We start from the raw sequence: 14,704 nt of genomic DNA on the forward strand, positions 1-14,704 counted from the left end.
TTATGCTGGCAGGGGGAGGTTAAGGTCATAAGGATTTCAGGTTCCACCCTTGGTGCAAAAACATGAGGCTTAGTGAATGCCTGTGTGTGTGCAGGTGACTGTAAGTGGGTTGAGGCACAGGAGACAGAATTGCACCCTAAGCTCTGGAGAAATTAGCTGGAATGACTTAAAGCCAGGTGTAACCAGAGAGCGGCCATTGAAATATATTGGCTCTGCCAACTTCAAGGCATTCTTGAGGCCATTCCAAAAGACATCTGCCGAGATGCTTGTTATTCTTAGCATTCCAGGTCAAGGTAGAAGATCCCAGCCCTGTGTGTTCCAATGGCCATTGGGATGAGCAATGCTTTTCTTCATTTGGCCATTTGTAGATCTCCCTAAATTCACTGTGTAGCCAAGGATGGGGATCCTGTGGATTCCCAACTCCCATCAATCCCATCTCTGATGTAAGCAACCTATTTCTCTGGACATTCCTATGACCCTTTGGAAGAAACCATTGGATTTCCATGTGTGTTCATTTGTTGTTTAGTCGTTTAGTCGTGTCCGACTCTTCGTGGCCCCATGGACTATAGCACGCCAGGCACTCCTGTCTTCCGCTGCCTCCCGCAGTTTGGTCAAACTCATGTTCATAGCTTCGAGAACACTGTCCAACCATCTCGTCCTCTGTTGTCCCCTTCTCCTAGTGCCCTCAATCTTTCCCAACATCAGGGTCTTTTCCAGGGAGTCTTCTCTTCTCATGAGGTGGCCAAAGTATTGGAGCCTCAGCTTCACGATCTGTCCTTCCAGTGAGCACTCAGGGCTGATTTCCTTAAGAATGGATAGGTTTGATCTTCTTGCAGTCCATGGGACTCTCATGAGTCTCCTCCAGCACCATAATTCAAAAGCATCAATTCTTCGGAGTGTTCATAGAATCATAGAATTGTACAGTTGGAAGGGATCTGGGGATCATTTAATCCAACTCCTTGCCATGCCATTTGTTTTAGTATGTCTCCCTAAGCCACAACACAGATCTAATTGGGAGATGCATGCAAGGTATAAGGCACCAACTTTTATTCAAGTTGCCATGCCTGATGCAGGGGGTTGGCCATAAGCTATATGGGACTGGCAATCTTGCACGCACAACCTACCCACCTCCCTCAAGAAGCTCTGCCTCTTTGTTTCCCTCTCCCAGGTGATGTTTTCCTGCTGCCGACTCAGGATGAGAAGCACCCTCTGGTCTACGGGGTGTTCTCCTCATTGGGGTGAGTGAACGCCCCATGGTGGGGACAGCTGGGCTTCAGTGTTGGGGCTTAGCCTGCTCAGCAGGCATTGGGCCTCACACATGTGCATGCCCCTTTCTCCCTTCTCCCTTCCCCCAGGTCCGTGTTCCGTGGCTCTGCGGTCTGCGTTTACTCCATGGCCGACATTCGCACAGTCTTCAATGGGCCCTTTGCCCACAAGGAGGGGCACAACTACCAGTGGGGCCCTTACACGGGACGGGTGCCCTATCCTCGCCCTGGAGCTGTGAGTCATCAAGGCCTCTCCCTCCCTAATGTACCAGTCGTCTCAGTGTCTATATTTCATTGTTTGCCTCCCCTTTCTCCTTCCATTCCCCTAAGCTCCTTGCGATTTCTTTCTTATATTTACCCCCTCTCCTGCTTTACACTTAATTGTGTGTTTCCTTTGCATTCTGGGTACACAGAAGATTAGCAGGGTAGGGTGGGGAAAGCTGGAACCCTACAGTTCCCCCCACCCTGGCCAAGACTCTGACTCTACTACCTGGCTCTCTTTCTCAGTGCCCAGGAGGAACCTTCACCCCAGGACTTCGATCCACACGTGAATTTTCGGACGAGCTGGTGACGTTTGTGCGTGCCCACCCTCTGATGTACAATGCTGTTTACCCGCTGCAGCGCCGCCCCCTGCTGGTGAGGACCAATGTGCCTTACAGCTTCACCACCTTGGCCGTGGACCTAGTGGATGCAGTGGACGGGCGCTACGAGGTTCTCTTTCTTGGGACAGGTAAGTAATGGGTGCTAGAGCTGCTGGAGAGTGCATAGCTAGGGGTGCTTTCTGACACTGTTACTCTTCAGCTGCCACCACTGCCCCCATCAGACAAGCTGTGGTGGAAGTCACCTAGAAAGCTCACCTCTTGACCCGTTATTGTTAAAGGTGCTAATAGGGGCCTCAAGTGCATAATGAATACCACTGAATTCCCAGCTGTGACCTGAGTGGCTTTTCTTTTTCTTAATTTCCCCGGCCGATTGGGAAAACTGTGGCTCTCAGACTACAACTCCCATCATCCCTGACCGTGCTGCTTGGGGCTGAGGGGAGTTGGAGTCCCACAACATCTTACGAGCTAGACAGGTTCCCCATCCCTAGCGTGGGTTTTGAAGGTAAACGTCAACACCTTTGAAAGTTGTCCCTAAATACCACCCACAAGCATCCAGTTCATCTCTTTGAAGCACTGGAGTAAAATGTCCTCCATAGCTTCTGAAGGATGATGTCTGGGTCTTCTTCCTCCAGACCAGGGCACAGTGCAGAAGGTGATTGTGCTGCCGAAAGAACAGGGCATCTCGGAAGAGCTGACCCTGGAGGAGGTGGAAGTGTTCAGGGTGAGTAAACACATGGCTCCCTGTTGTTGCTGCCCTAACACTGCCGCCTGTCTCTCCCCTTCTCAACTTTGGCCTCTTCTCTTTTTGCCCTACAGGCTCCAGCACCTGTTAAGACCCTGTGGATATCCTCTAAACGGGTAGGTGGCTGAGGTACCTATTACTGAGGAGCAAAGTAGGAGATGAGCACTCTGGGTCGCTGCTCTGACAGGGGTGCAGGTACCTGAAGGACCTTGTGGGCTTGGTCCTCCAACTCTGAGAAGGGAGGTTAGGATTCCGCTGCTGTTATGCGGAGGCTGAAGACCAGGACCCTTGGCTTCGTCTTGTGGGAGGCAAGTGGGCGGTCTGGAGAAATCCAGGTGCCCATTCAGCCGCTGCTCTCTCCTCTCTGCTCTGCAGCAACAGCTGTACGCCTCCTCAGACGTGGGGGTCTCCCAGCTGAGCCTCCATCGGTGCCGCGAATACGGTGAAGCTTGTGCCGATTGCTGCCTGGCCAGGGATCCCTATTGCGCTTGGGACGGGCAGCGCTGCACACGCTACAGCCACACAGCCAAAAGGTAACATCCGGAGAGTGCTAAGTTGGGAAGGCAAATGCGGTGGGAAGGAGGGAGGGAAGCGTGAATGTAAGGAGAGCCTGGAGGTTGGGTCAGGCCAGTGGCCCATCGAGTTGAGCGTTCTGTTCTCACAATGGCCAACCGTGTGCCTGTGGGGAGCCCCCAGCAATTCAGAGACACATTTCCTCTGCCAGTGGAGGTAGCACATCAAGGCTAGCAGCCACTCCATGAATTTGTCTAATCCTCTTTTAAAGCCACCCATGTTGGTGGTGACCATACTACACCTTGTGGGAGTGAATTCCATTCCAGGGGTAGGGCTTGCTCTTTGCTCTGGCAGAGGCACCCAAAAACACCACTGACAAGGGAAAGAGCCAGTTCCTCCAAGCCCACTTCTATGAGGGCTATTTACTTCCATCAGGCCTGAGCAAAAGTAATGTGTGGCTGTGGCTGTGGCAGGAGCGTCCCTGGCCTGGCGGTTCTCTCCCACTCTCAGATTGGTCTGGGCGGTGGCTGCTCTAAGGCGGCTTCCCCAGCCCCCCTGTTGCCACCAATACTGAGATTGCCTCCCCTCCCCACCTTGTCCTATTTGCCTCTGGTGTGTCCCTCCAGTGTGGACAAAGGGCAGAGAGCATGGCAGCTTGTTCTAAGAGAAGGGTCTGCATGTGGAAACTTGACTGAAAACAATTTTGTTCAAATATAAGCAGCCTTGAAGCACTAAACTGAAGGGAGGCAGGATGAGTCGGTTAAATCAGGGATGGGGCATCTATGGCCCTCCAGATGCTGTTGGACTCCAACTCCCATCAGCCCCGGCCAGCATGGCCAATGGTCAGGGTCAATGATGGGAGTTGTAGTGCAACAGCATCTGGAGGGCTACAGATGCTCCATCCCTGGCTGTTGAACAGAAAAATAATAAGCACCAAGTATCATCATGATTATGGTTGGTCGGTGTTTATTAACAATTTCCCTTAGCTGCTCAAAAGAAAGACTCAAAGAAGGCTCCTGGGATGGAAAAGGGAATGAGTTTGACCTCTTCCCTCTCATTTAGGAGGAGCCGCCGTCAGGACATCAAACATGGTGACCCTTTGCGGCAGTGCCGGGGCTTTAATGCCAAAGGTAAGTCTTCACAGCTCCATCCCAGACTTCTTCTCCAAGAATTTGTCTAATCCTTTTTTTTAAAGCCACCCAAGCTGATGGAGATCCATAGTCCATACTCCAACTGTGTGCTGTGTGAAGAAGTGCTTGCCAACAAATGTGCCGTTTCCCTTAACACAAATGTTGACAAAATTTGGCAAGTCTCAGGAGGAGTGCCTGGAATGGGAAGTCCGGCTCCTCTGGGGATCAAAAGGCAGAGGCAAGCTCTGTTCCTAATTGCCACAGGAGGAAGGGTTATCTCAGCTGCTCAGACCAGGACATGCCTGTTCAGCACTTGGAAGAAAAACAAATTCACTGCTTCTGCAAGGAAGGCAATGTAATAAAGTTTGAGAGAAAACTCTGTGTGGTTTGGCTACTGCAGCAACTCCTGGCTTTATAAAAGCAAGCTCTGTTGCTGAATGAAGAGGCCATAGCACATAGGATGAATACAGAAGGTGTCAGAATCAATCCCTGGCATCTACAGTTTTTTGTTTTTTTTAAGGGTTGGTTTAGCAAGTGATGGGCAAGACTCTTGGCTGAGACCCTGGAGAGCTGTGGCCAGTCAGAGTACTATACTGAGCTGGATGGATTCTGACCTGGTAAAAGGCAGCTTCCCTTTCCCCTGAAAGTAATGTAATTCCAAATTAGAAGGGGAGGATTGCATATGCTGTGTTAAACATAATGAGGATTTAGAAGATAAATTTGAAGGTATTCTCTGCATTGAGTGTCAGAGGACAATCTAGATTAGAGATTGGTGGGGGTGGGAAATGAACGGAATTGACCATTTGAGGATTTACTAGTGCAGGGGAGACGGGTGTCAGGATCTTCAAAAGGGGAACACAATGACCTTCTAGTGGGTTAGAAACGGGGAGTGGGATAATGCTAAGAGTTAGCGCTGGGGTTGTGCAGGGAAAGGTGGTATGGGCAAACAATGTGATCTCCACACATGGGAAGCATTTGTGTAAGTTGGCACAAAGCCCTCCTGATATCTCTGTCTGGCCTTCAGGAGTCTTCCCAGGCCACTTTTGATACCCTTTTTGTGCTTTTGCCTGGTGGGAATGTGTCCTTGGAGCGTGATAACTCTTGCTTGCTCAGATAAAGTATGGAGAGAGGTCAGGTGGAGGTAGAAATCTCGTCTTTTGGCTGGCTGGAATGTAGCCCGTTGGCAAAAGCAAGCATCTCCACCCCCTTTGGCCTCTCACTGCCAACCACCAGCATGAAGCCTCCAGAAGGTTAGCCATGGGGGAATGAAAAAGATTTCCCACCCTTGTGAGACATAAACATTACTACCCCTATGCATGAAACTCCTGTAATGGAAGAGTAATTCTTGCACAATGGCAAGATGGGTTGCCCCACAAGAACTGCTGCAAGTTACCAGAAGAAATGCCACTTATGATGGGTTATGTATGCTGGTTCTGAAAGAGAGTCTTGCTCTCTAATAAAGTTACAAGGTGCTCCAAACCTGCGTTTCTGTTTCATCCTTTTGGTGACAAAGGTGAAAGATGGGAGAACCTTTTAGAATCTTGTTTTTTAATTGTTTATTTTGAATAATATGCTCAATTTCTTTGAAGGCCCTTGAGGCCGTGGAAATCTTATAGAAGTGCAAGAAGAGCCCTGCAGCTTCAGAACAAAGGTCCGCCTAAGTCTGGCATCCCAGTCAGATGCTCCTGGCAAGCAGGCAAGCAGAGCATGATGCCAACACAGCTTTGCTGCTTGCCCCACAGTAGTTGAAATTCAGCCTCTGAAAGTGGGTGTTCCATATAGACCTCTTGGGTAATAGCCATGAATGGAACTACATCCTCCGTGACTTTGGCATAAATGACTTTAAAGGAGGACTAGATAATGGCCTTCACCTTGTTGTGAGGCAGTGAATTTCATAAACCAATGATGTGCTGGTTTTTAAAAAAAAGTGCTTACTTTTGTCTGTCTGGGGATCTGCTGCCCATGAATTCCATTGGGTAGCCTAAAGTGATGGCAGAGGGAGAAAAACCTCTCTATCTACAACATGCGTAATTTTACGAACCTCTGCTGTGGTTCCCTTAGTTGTCCTCCTGCATTGTAAGCCATGAAGGTATCAGACACTTTAGGCTTGTAGTGATGATGCTTTAGCTCCTTGATCACCTGAGGTTATCTTTTTCTGCACCTCTTCCAGCGCTGTGCTCTGCTGAGGTGGGTTCAACTAGGACTGTATGCTGCTCTATCCTACTCTTAGGTGTAGTCTGCCTTCTTCCCTCCAGACAAATCCTCCTAAGGATTTGAGGATGGCCTGGTGGGTCCACAGGGCTTTGCTGAAGCAGATTCAGACTGATCAGCAATAGTCTGGGGCTCAGCACAAAATCTTCAGTACCTTTGACAAAGGGAATTTCAGCAAGTGTAAGTGGTATTCATATGTCACGCACACACATGCGCACACACAACCTTTATGAACCACCAACCTCTAAGCAGTTTGCAAAAAAAAATTGCAACAATTTCTTACAAATATGGCATCTATGGCAGTGCTAATTCTGCAGATCAAAGTGGTCAAGTGGGCGTGATTCCACAAGTAAATAGTTGTGTTGCACAAATCCACACACGCGCCCTTTTTCACATGAACACTGGTACATGTGTAGATACGGCTTGTGCCTATGTTCAATGTGACATGTGAACAACCCTCTGTTCTCAAGACCTTAATAATGTGAGGAGCGCCTGCTGCATCATGCCAATGGGGCAGCTAGTCTAGCATCCTGTTTTCATAGTGGCGAACCAGATGCCTAAGGGAAGCCCAAAGAACCTGAGCACAACAGCCCCCTCTGCCCAGCAAATACTTTCCCCCTTACACACACTCTTGTTGTTATTCCTTGTGATAATATCTATAGGAGTGTTCAGTCTAGTTCCAAGATGTCTGGGAGGCTTTATAATTTTTCTAATGGGTTAAGTGAGATTGCTTATACCTATGCAGCTCTTGGGCTTCCCTGCTTATGAAGAATACCTGAGGGACATCAGCGCAGAAGGAAAGACAGTCTAATTTAGAGGCAGCAGAAGAGAATGGGGCTAACACTCTCAAGGCTTATCATCAGGAAGGCTTACTAAAAGACTCATCTGGCCAACTGAGTAGAAGCACTTGCCAAGTCATTTCCTTCCTCATTGTTATCAGTGGCAGCTTCTGACCAAGAGTCTTGCCATTTTACTTTTTCCAAAGGAGTATGTCTAAGGCTGGCCCAAGACATTTTGGTTCCTGAGGCAAAGAACAAGATGGCGTCCCCCTGCTCCTCACACACAAACAGATTGGGGCTGAAATTGAAACAAACTTAGCACTAGCAATGGGACAGTGTCTTCCAGTTTAGAGGTTGCAGGATAAGCTATAGGCCACACACAGCTTGAGATGCAAAGGTTATCTTGACTGATGCCTGTCTTGATGTTAGTGTTTCCAGAGATACAGCTGTCTTAGTCTGTTTCAGCAAAGACAACAAACGTTTTGTGGCACCTTAAAGAGAAATACTTTATTATGCCACAAGCTTTGATGGACCCAAGCCTCCTTCCTTAGATGCAGTGGTCATTTTTGGTGTACTTTGCGAAACTGTCGCAATGGGCAAGGCCTTCTCAAGGAATAGTAATGGAGGAATTGTGGTCCTCCAAATGTTGTTGGACTCTAACCCCCATCAGTCCCAGACAGCAGAGCCAATAATGGGAGCCAGGGACGATGGGAGTTGTAGTGCAGCAACACCCAGTGGACCATAGGTTCCCCATCCCTCTTGTAGTGTGGGATTTTGCACCTCTAGGCCAGCTCCTGAGAGAATTTGGCTGTGATGTCAGTCATGGTCAGGATGTTAGTAGCTCACTGAGTGGCTAACAGTTTCATCAATGGGAGAAATGGTATGCATAGCTTAATTTATTTCAATGTTGTTTTCTACTTTCCCTGGAGAATGTTTCTTTATCACTAACCTGCCCCTTTAGCACAGTCTCCCGGGCCAAGACTTATGCAAATTGTGGCAAAGCAATCTACCTTTTAAGCCAGATCAGGACGGTCAAGATGTAATCATACGCAGGTTTCCAGCTTTGCTCGCTTTTCTGCCTTCGGTGGCACTTGAGTGGGGCTTTGAGATTGTGAACATCCAGCTACTGCTTGGTCAACTGTACTGCAGGATCATCTCAAGCTTGGTAGGTTTGAGGATCACAGGATTCTCAGATATCAAAGCAGGGTGTGTGTGCTATTCTCATCTTATCTGAAGGTTAAATTCTTCTATTAAATTCTTGGATATCAGGAATTCCTGAGTGTTGCTTGCTTGCTTGCTTCTTCTGGCTGCAAGAGTGTTTTTGTCATATGCCTACTCAAATGCAGAATGTTTTATCTTGGGTACACTAAAAAGGTGCTACAGCAGTTCCACAATGAAGGCATTCCTTCTCTCAAATTGGCAGTGAACACTTCCTAAGAGCTAACTCTGTACTTCCCTGTTCCTCGACTTCTCTACATTAATTTGGCAATTCCGGCAGTCTTCCTGTGTTCTAAGGTGTGGTATCATTGGTAATGGTTGTCATTCCTCTTGTCCTCCACTTCAGAAACTAAACAAGTTGGAGAGGGGAATGAAAGGCTTTTTTGATGGCCCAGAACAGGGGTCAGCAACCTTTTTCATCCGTGGGCCAGTCCACCATCCCCCCAGACAATGTGGTGGGCCAGACTATATTTTGAGGGGGGAAACCAAACAAATTCCTATGCCCCACAAATAACCCAGAGATGCATTTTAAATAAAAGCACACATTCTACTCATATAAAAACACCAGGCAGACTCCACAAATAACCCAGAGGTGTATTTTAAATAAAAGGACACATTCTACTCATGTAAAAACACACAGATTCCCGGACCGTCCACGGGCCGGATTTAGAAGGCGATTGGGCCACATGTGGCCAACGGGCCTTAGGTTGCCTACCCCTGGCCCAGAAGATACAGGATACAAAATGGAGTCTAACTAAAAGGAAAGTGGGCTGAAATGTGGTAGGCAAATTTAGTCTCTGTTGCATTTCTGATCTCTAATAGGAAAGCAGCAAATTTGTGTTTTTTATTTAATTTTTGCAACTGAGGATATGTCCCCAACCAAAGCAACATTTTTAAACACGTTGGGTATTTTTTTGTCCATGATTAGCCTCTGTTGAAGTTGTGACAAAGGACTCTTTCCTAAATTTTTGTAATACTGCTTGAGCCTTACTTACACTTTGGTTCAGAATCCAGCACTAGCTCTTTCCCTGATGACGGACTTGGCTGCTCAGCTCGGTCACATTTAATGCAGATTCAGCAAAGTGTGATCTCCCACATATTTACTGCTTGCCAGGTGGTTGGCAGCTTTACTAATCCTCCATTGGAAGACATTACGATGTATCCAAATCAGGCATAGGCAAACTCGGCCCTCCAGATGTTTTGGAACTACAACTCCCATCATCTCTGACCACTGGGTCCTGTTAGCTAGGGATGATGGGAGTTGTAGTCCCAAAACATCTGGAGGGCTGAGTTTGCCTATGCCTGATCTAAATCAAAGGCACCGTTGGCTTGTCTTTTTCATGGGTTCTTGAACAACTCATTCCTATCTGTTGGAAGCACTGGAGAATGAGGGCTGCCTGTGGGCATTCAGTAAAGCATCACTGGTGTGATCCATAGCTCCTAATGACAGAAGTGCTTTTAATATAGTTCATAACATGCTGTTACAGCTTTAGATAACTGAACCACACCACTCTCATCTAACAAGACTGGGATGAAAATATGTTGTCTTTTGAAATGTCTAGCAGAAAAGTATGTTGGCTTTTGTTGTTTTTCTGGTACAGTGGTACCTCAGTTTACAAACACAATTGGTTCCAGAAGTCTGTACTTAACCTGAACTGTACTTAACCTGAAGCGAACTTTCCCACTGAAAGTAATGGAAAGTGGATTAATCCGTTCCAGACAGTCCGTGGAGTACTTAAACTGAAGCGTACTTAACCTGAAGCGAACTTTTTCCCAATGCAAGTAATGGAAAGTGGATTAATCTGTTCCAGACGGGTCCGCGGAGTACTCAACCTGAAGTGTACTTAACCCGAGGTATGAGTGTAATTGGTTCCGGAAGTCCGTACTTAACCTGAAGCGTACTTAACCTGAAGCGAACTTTCCCATTGAAAGTAATGGAAAGTGGATTAATCTGTTCCAGACAGGTCCGCAGAGTACTTAAACTGAAAATACTCAAACCGAGGCGTACTTAAACTGAGGTATGACTGTACTTGTATTCCCAACCATTGAACAAGCTGGCCTGGTTGGGCATCTCATCAACTGAGCTCAGTGCTTTGCTTTTGTAGACTTACCAGGTTGGCCCTGCCTACACATCTCCCTCACAGGTGCAGAAGTGCTCAGTTTTGTGCTAAGCTGTACTTCTTTTCCAGAGTAATGCTTGTCATTTTACTGCCTTTCCAGGAGCACTGCCTATATTCTACTCAACATAGATGGAGCCTAAAACTGGCTGTGCTGCAGGTAGCTGTACTTAGTCTTGGGGCCCAGTTCCAAGGCTGTGGGGGATTCCTCTTACTACATGGAACAGTGATGAAGCTTTGGGCAATACAGTTGTGGTGTAGGCATGAGGAATTGGTTGATGGCTGCTGAATTCTTGAGTTAACTATTTCTGCAGCATTAATTCTGGAAAAGCAAACCTGTGTGCTAACCAAATAAGACAAAACAAAATAAAAAATAGAGACCAACTAAGTTTGTCATTGGTATGAGCTTTCGTTTGCATGCACACTTCTTCAGATAAACAAAATGCACACAAAAGCTCATACCAATGACAAACTTAGTTGTTCTCTAAGGTACTACTGGAAGGAATTTTTTTATTTTGTTTCGACTATGTCAGACCAACACGGCTAAAAACCTGTAACTAAAAATAAGACAAACTTGCAGAACATACAGAATTACAGTGGAGTTATAACACTCAAGAAATCCTGGACGTATTTGCAACTTTTTTCTTTTTCTTTTTACAGTAGAGCAACAATTACACGAGCAGATTCAATATGGACTAGAAGGCGGAAGTGTATTCCTAGAGTGTGAACCACGATCTCCCCATGCCTCCATCAAGTGGCTTATGCAAGCTGATAATTCTGACAAGCGCAAGGTGGTAAGTCCCTCATCCTGAATAACCTTTAGCTATGAGTGTGTGGACTGTGGAGATGTTAAACTTTTTTTGGGAGGGGATAGTATTCACACTGGTGTCTGTCTTAAAAAAAACAACAGTCTTATCGCATCTCTGACATAAGAGGAATGTTGGGAGCCACTTTTCTCTCACAAAAACTGCAGCTACACTAACTGCTGCAGGAATTTACAGACAGAATTCAATTTCTAAAGAGAAAATTTAAATTCCTTGAGTTACCTCATTCTCTTCTTCCCTTTGCAGCTGCCCCGTGATCGTGTGTTACTGCGCACGCCTCAGGGTGTGCTTTTAGGCCCAGTGACACCAGCTGATGGTGGGCTCTACCAGTGCATAGGCACAGAGAACAGATTCCGCCACACACTGCGCCGTCTTCGGTTGCACATACTTCCACATGCCTTGCTGGAGGGGGCCATCACCCAGGAGGCCCCTGCTCTTGGCATTTGCGAGAGCTACTGGCGACAGCTCAACAAAGGTCAGGATACACGGCGTAGTCGGAGCGGCCGCCAGTCCCACACTGGACCTAGTCTGTGGGACTCGGAACAGCAAAGCAGCTGGTACAGAGCCACCCAGCACTCTCTGAACTGGACCAGAAGTAGTCCCCAGCACTCCCAAAGAAGCAGCAGCATCAACAGCAGTAGCCGCCGCCGCCAGCACCACCACCGCTCCAAGCCATGGACAGGTCACCATTCCCCTCCTCGGAGCTGAGCTTCATGGGAGGGGAAAGAGTGGGGAGAGGATTTGAACCCACGTTCTCTGGCGTGAGAGAATGACATTCCAAGGGACTCTTTGTAAGAGATGGGTGGATACAGAGATGCGGGAAACCTCTCTCCTCCTCAATCCGAGGGGACAGCACTGATGCTAATAATGTGTGTTGTGTTGTGTGTCCAGGCTAATTCCAAGGTTTTGCAGGACCAAGGCTCACTGGCTTTTCCCACAGCTGTAGATATATGACCAGTGCAGATTCCAGGGGCTTTGGTTTTAGAGTCTATTTTTTACAATGCTCATTCACTCCCACCCACCTACCATCACCACCCCCGCTAACAACTGTTTTTCCTACTGTGATAAGAAAATGGTGGGGCTTCCTTCAACATTAACCTCATGGTTTATTATCCCTCTGTTACAGGAGCAGACTGCAGAGAATAAAAATGCCAGTTTATTTTCTAAACAAAATGCAGAGGGCCATGGTGAATTTCTGAAAGTAACAACATTCCTGCACAGTGATCCTAAAATTATATTTAAAATGTAGTTGTAATGCCCCATCCAGTTAGATCAAAGAATGGGAGGGGTCAACATCAGAGAAGGATAAAAAACATGTTATTAAGCTGACTTTTACCTTGGCTACAACACAGGTATAAAACTGACCCTTACCCTTGAATGGAAGTAATCAACAGGCAAATCTATCCTAGGTTTTGTCTGGTCTCTGGCCAAATAAGCAAATACAGTTAATTTGCTTGAGTGGGCAGACCAATTGCTCTGTATATTTCAATATCCAACTTAGGAAAATACTTTTATTAAGTGAACCAAAATGTTATAAAGGTTTCAAATTCTTTAGAATGCTTCTTCAGGTAAACAAAAGCAGGGAGGGGAGAATTGACTAGTGCTAAAACCATGGAGACTACATTTAGTCAGAATCTTAAGATGGAATGTGGGAGGATGTAGCAGACATTCAAATGAAACACTGCTAGGTGTGCCTTTTCTCCCAGAAACCAGATGCAACCTGAAACCTGCACTATAGCATTTTATTTAATGTGCTTTATATACCACTTAATCATCAAAACCTCATTGAATCATGTAACTGTTGCATTGGGAGGGTTCCCGAAGTCATCTAGTCCAAGCCCCTCCAATAAAGGAATCTCAACTAGATCATACAGTTCTTTGCCTTGGCAATGGTTCCCGCAAACACTGCTTATCACCAACAGAATGGGTGCATTTATGCCTTTTCCCATCCTTGGTGGATTGACTGGGCTCTCATTTCCTCTTAATAGTCTGGGGAAACAAGTCATCAGGCTCAAGTCTCTCATTTTAATGTCTACCGCCTCCTTCTACATGCCACCAAAAGATTGACAAATGTTGGGGTCTACAGTCACGTCACGTCCCCCGCAGCCCCCTGCTTTGCTTGCCATCTAGCCTGATGAGAGTGTTCTGGATAACAATTTTGTGAGAGTTTGGTTGGGTTAAGTTGTTGCTCTAATGTGAAGTTTGGAATTTTTCTTACAAGACAAGGCTACTTTTGCTTACTTTTTTTTAGCCCTGTATAAACTGCTTGTTGAACTGAAATGCAGTTTCAACAAGCAGTTCCAAGGCTTTGGATTGCAGGTTATTCAGATGATTGGAGTTCTCCAGCTTCTCTGTTTTGTCTACAGCAGGAAAGTCACCCTTTTACATGTTCTGTGTGTGCAGACTCCTCCCCACGGTAGGGTAACTGCCTTATGCCTCAATTGTAGGAGGGTTCTTCCTACACCACTGCACCCCCACCTTCAAGTGCTGGACCAAGGAGGAAGGGTAAGAGAAAAACCTAGCAATGGTGCTACAAAGGCACCGGAAGGACATGTATCCAGCTCAAGAACCAAAGGTTTCCCTGATGGATCAAGCCCCATCTAGTTCAACATTTTGTTTTGCAGAAGCTGCTGGAAACAATAGCCATCTTACCATTTCCCCCCCCCAAAAAAAATCTGGTGTTCCAGAATACTGTTTTGGCACATGTAATTTCCATTAAGCTTCTATTGTTGATGGGTAGCAATAGCTCAGTCCTCCACACATTTATGTAATCCTTTTTAAAAGCCATCAAAGCTTGGTGCTATTATTATAACAACTAAAAGCACATTGTGTAGGTTAGTTACACATAGCATAAAATAGTATACACCTCTGTGGAGGCCCCTTTTGAAGCTTTGCCCTGACTCCTTGGAATTTCACCATTTTGAACAAGTTGGTGTTATTTGCAGAACTTTACTATTTACTATTCCCTGCCTACAGTTTGATTAAAAATATTACATAGCATCAATTCTAAGAGGGACACTTAAAACACTACTGGCTGCTCTTCTTCATTGTGAAAACTACTCAATCACGCCTACCCTTTGCTTCTCCCTGCTTTATAGCCAGTTACTGGTCCATGGGAAAATTATTCCTCTCATCTCTGACTGCAAAGCTTTCCTAGGAAGCTATGGGGAGGGACAGTCAAGAGCATTCTGGAATTCCAAGCATCCAATGCTGTTTGGTCTTAGCTCTGTGTTTGAGACACTGAATTCCAAAGATGTTAAGGAGGCAAGACTTCCTCCATGTTGATTCATCACCAGGAAGGCC

The 14,704-nt window shown here is 46.5% G+C and overlaps 1 protein-coding gene across 3 annotated transcripts in view; it reads left to right on the forward strand.

Moving 5' to 3' along the window:
* The window catches only part of LOC118097497 (semaphorin-3F), a 32,586-nt gene extending 19,319 nt beyond the window's left edge, over positions 1-13,267 (forward strand). For all 3 annotated transcript variants that reach the window (XM_035140371.2, XM_035140370.2, XM_035140369.2), the window contains exons 10-18: positions 1,169-1,238; positions 1,356-1,500; positions 1,773-1,995; positions 2,500-2,588; positions 2,684-2,725; positions 2,985-3,142; positions 4,185-4,252; positions 11,238-11,371; positions 11,648-13,267. In XM_035140371.2, coding sequence (XP_034996262.1) covers positions 1,169-1,238; positions 1,356-1,500; positions 1,773-1,995; positions 2,500-2,588; positions 2,684-2,725; positions 2,985-3,142; positions 4,185-4,252; positions 11,238-11,371; positions 11,648-12,109 — 1,391 coding nt within the window. In that variant the 3' untranslated portion in view covers positions 12,110-13,267. The remainder of the gene's footprint in view (positions 1-1,168; positions 1,239-1,355; positions 1,501-1,772; positions 1,996-2,499; positions 2,589-2,683; positions 2,726-2,984; positions 3,143-4,184; positions 4,253-11,237; positions 11,372-11,647) is intronic.
* Positions 13,268-14,704: the final 1,437 nt, after the last annotated feature.

The sequence above is a fragment of the Zootoca vivipara genome, chromosome 16 (genome assembly GCF_963506605.1).
Source record: "Zootoca vivipara chromosome 16, rZooViv1.1, whole genome shotgun sequence".
NCBI lineage: Eukaryota > Metazoa > Chordata > Lepidosauria > Squamata > Lacertidae > Zootoca > Zootoca vivipara.